Here is a 2,426-nt window from a genome sequence, read left to right as displayed (position 1 = left end):
CAGGTTTTGCACATTTGACTCTGAATTTTCATTCAACTCTAGATCGACACCTGTTCTTGTTCTTGGTGCCCTTCTTGTCTCGGCAAATTTTTGCTTGCAGGTCCACTCTGACTCTGCACGTTGCTATCGCAAACGGTGGTGGCGGCACCGGACTTCCGGCTGGCTCATGGCCATTAGGGACGTCAAGATCAGTCGATGGCCGGAATGCATATCCCGTAGAATTGCCATTTGCTATTTTAGGAAACAAAGTGAGCTCTCGGTTGAGATGAGGTAGTGGCTGTAGTTGCAACTGACTGTTGAGCGTTGAGTGCTCTGCAATTGACACGAGAATCAAGAAACGACAGCAGCCAGCCTCCTAGTCCTAGTCAGACAGAATCAGCAGCTAGCGGAGCGAGCTCACACTGAAGCGACAGACAGGCTCGGTGATTTGATTCACACTAAAACGAAACCATAACGATCTCAAATCACTGAGGCAATCGTGAACACGAACGATCACGCATCACTACGTACAATTAGCATCAGGGATGCCAGATTAAGCGAATCTAACGCGAAAGGAACCGGCAAATGCTGAGGCTCCAACGCATCAGACGGCGGCCTCCATTCTTGGCTCGAACGAGAGGGCGGCCACGAAGCCCGCGGCGGCCTCCCCGTCCTCGCCGGCCCGGCGCGGGAGCTCCTCCCACCGGTTGGTCCTGACGTCGCACAGGAAGCAGCCGCGGGCGGCGGCGTCGCCGGAGCTGACGCAGACCATGAGGCCGTCGCCGTGGCCGACGCAGTTGACGTCGGCCTTGGCGCCGCGTAAGGCGTGCGACATGGCGGGCGGCATCGCGGCCACCTGCCGCCACGCGCCGCCGGCGTGCTCCCACACGCGCAGGCTCGCCGTGTCGAGGAGCTCCGAGAGGACGACCGCGTACGCGGCACCGCCGCACGCCACGACGTCGATGGAGTACTCGTGGTACACGGGGAGGATCCGGGGCAGCTCCGCGAACGCGCGGCGCGCCAGGTCGCAGGCCACCACCGTGCCCGAGCGGCTCAGGAAGTAGGCCACGGCGTCACCGCCGCTGCCGCGGCACGCCACGGCGGACGAGTACTGCCGCGACGCGCTCCTCTGCATGGTGGTGGCCACGACGTCGCCGGACTTGCTCAGGAAGTAGAGCGTGTCGTCGCCGCCCTCGCCTTCTTCCGCGACGCGCTCCCGCGACGAGGCCTCGTCGTCCTCCGCCTTCCGGGTCAGCGCCACGGCGCCCTCCCACGCGTCTTTGGTCGAGTCGTAAGACGCTATGGACAGGTCCGGGAGCTCGCCAAGGATGAGCACGACGCTGTACGGGGACCCGTACATGGCGACAGCCTGCAGCGCGCCCGCTGCGCTCGACGGCGGCGGCGGCGGGAGCGCGCGTGACGCGCCCGTGAGCGGGTTAACGACGGTGAGCTCCCCCGTGGCCGCGTCGCGGTAGAGCACGAGCCCGCCCGCGGCGGCCACCGGCGCGGGCCCCGGCGCGCCGCGCCACTGTGCCCAGGAGCGCTCGGCCGAGTCGAAGACGGCGGCGGGGCGCGCCGGGAGCCGCTGCTGGTCCTCCTGGCCCTGGTGGCCGGAGTCCTCGAGCATGAGGAACCACGGGTCCCGCGCCGGGACGCGCGCGCAGGCGGCGCGGAACGTGTTGGAGTCCGCGGCCGCGCGCCACCGACGGGAGACGCCCCGGAGGCGGATGTAGCTCGCCGGCGGGAGGTGCGCGAGCACGCGCTCGAGCATGTCGTCGTGGAGGTCGCCGAGACCGGCCGCCACGCGCTTGCGCTTCTTACCGCAGCCGCCGCCGCTCCTTCCCGCCGCGGCCGCCATGCCCGACCGACGTACGCGAGGCGCAGAGAGGCTTAGCACTTAGCAGAGGGAGCTCAAGGAGAGGCCGCAGCAAGCAGAGGTGAAGCGGAGAGAATCGGAGCGCCACTAGCGGAGTAGCGGTGCGAGGCCGCTGGCTTTATACGAGTGGAGGCGCTCTCCCGCCCGGGGCGGAGCGGCGGCGGTGGTGGGAGCGAAGCTTCGTTGCGTGGCAGCGGTGGTGGTGGAGGAGGGAGCTCTTTTTGTTCGCGTTGACATGCGGATGCGGAGCACGGGCGGGCGGGAGGAAGGAAAGAGAAAGCCGGGCGCTTTGGGAGGGTGAGTGGAGGTGAGGTGAGGGGCTCGTCGCGTGCCGACTGGCGAGAGAGTGTAGGCGCCACCTTGCCGGTTGCTCCTCCCCCTGGCTGGCTGTGAGGTGAGCCCGTGTGTTTTTATAGCTGCTGCGTGGCCGCAAGAAATGATCTCTACTCGGCCCGTGCCCTGTGCCGAATTCGAATCATACGTACGCGCCGCAGAGTTCATGCGCCATGCTGCGCACGCGCGCGCGGTAAGAAACGCCTAATTTAACACTATTTTAAATAAATCGTCGGTC

At 65.8% G+C, this 2,426-nt stretch overlaps 1 protein-coding gene across 1 annotated transcript; it reads right to left on the bottom strand.

Annotated features, from left to right (window-relative positions):
• Positions 1-438: 438 nt before the first annotated feature.
• LOC112882774 (F-box only protein 13-like) lies at positions 439-2,187 on the bottom strand. Its single transcript, XM_025947922.1, has one exon. The coding sequence runs from the start codon at positions 1,835-1,837 to the stop codon at positions 584-586; it is 1,254 nt and encodes a 417-aa protein (XP_025803707.1). The 5' UTR covers positions 1,838-2,187; the 3' UTR covers positions 439-583.
• Between the last annotated feature and the right edge of the window lie 239 nt (positions 2,188-2,426).

The sequence above is a fragment of the Panicum hallii genome, chromosome 2 (genome assembly GCF_002211085.1).
Source record: "Panicum hallii strain FIL2 chromosome 2, PHallii_v3.1, whole genome shotgun sequence".
In the NCBI taxonomy this organism is placed as follows: Eukaryota; Viridiplantae; Streptophyta; class Magnoliopsida; order Poales; family Poaceae; genus Panicum; species Panicum hallii.
The sequence above is the reverse complement of the archived record's forward strand: the minus strand, read 5'-3'. Positions and strand labels throughout refer to the sequence as shown.

Coding starts and splice junctions, on each gene's coding strand:
- LOC112882774 (XM_025947922.1), bottom strand. CDS start 1,837: ATGGCGGCCGCGGCGGGAAGGAGCGGCGGCGGCTGCGGTAAGAAGCGC.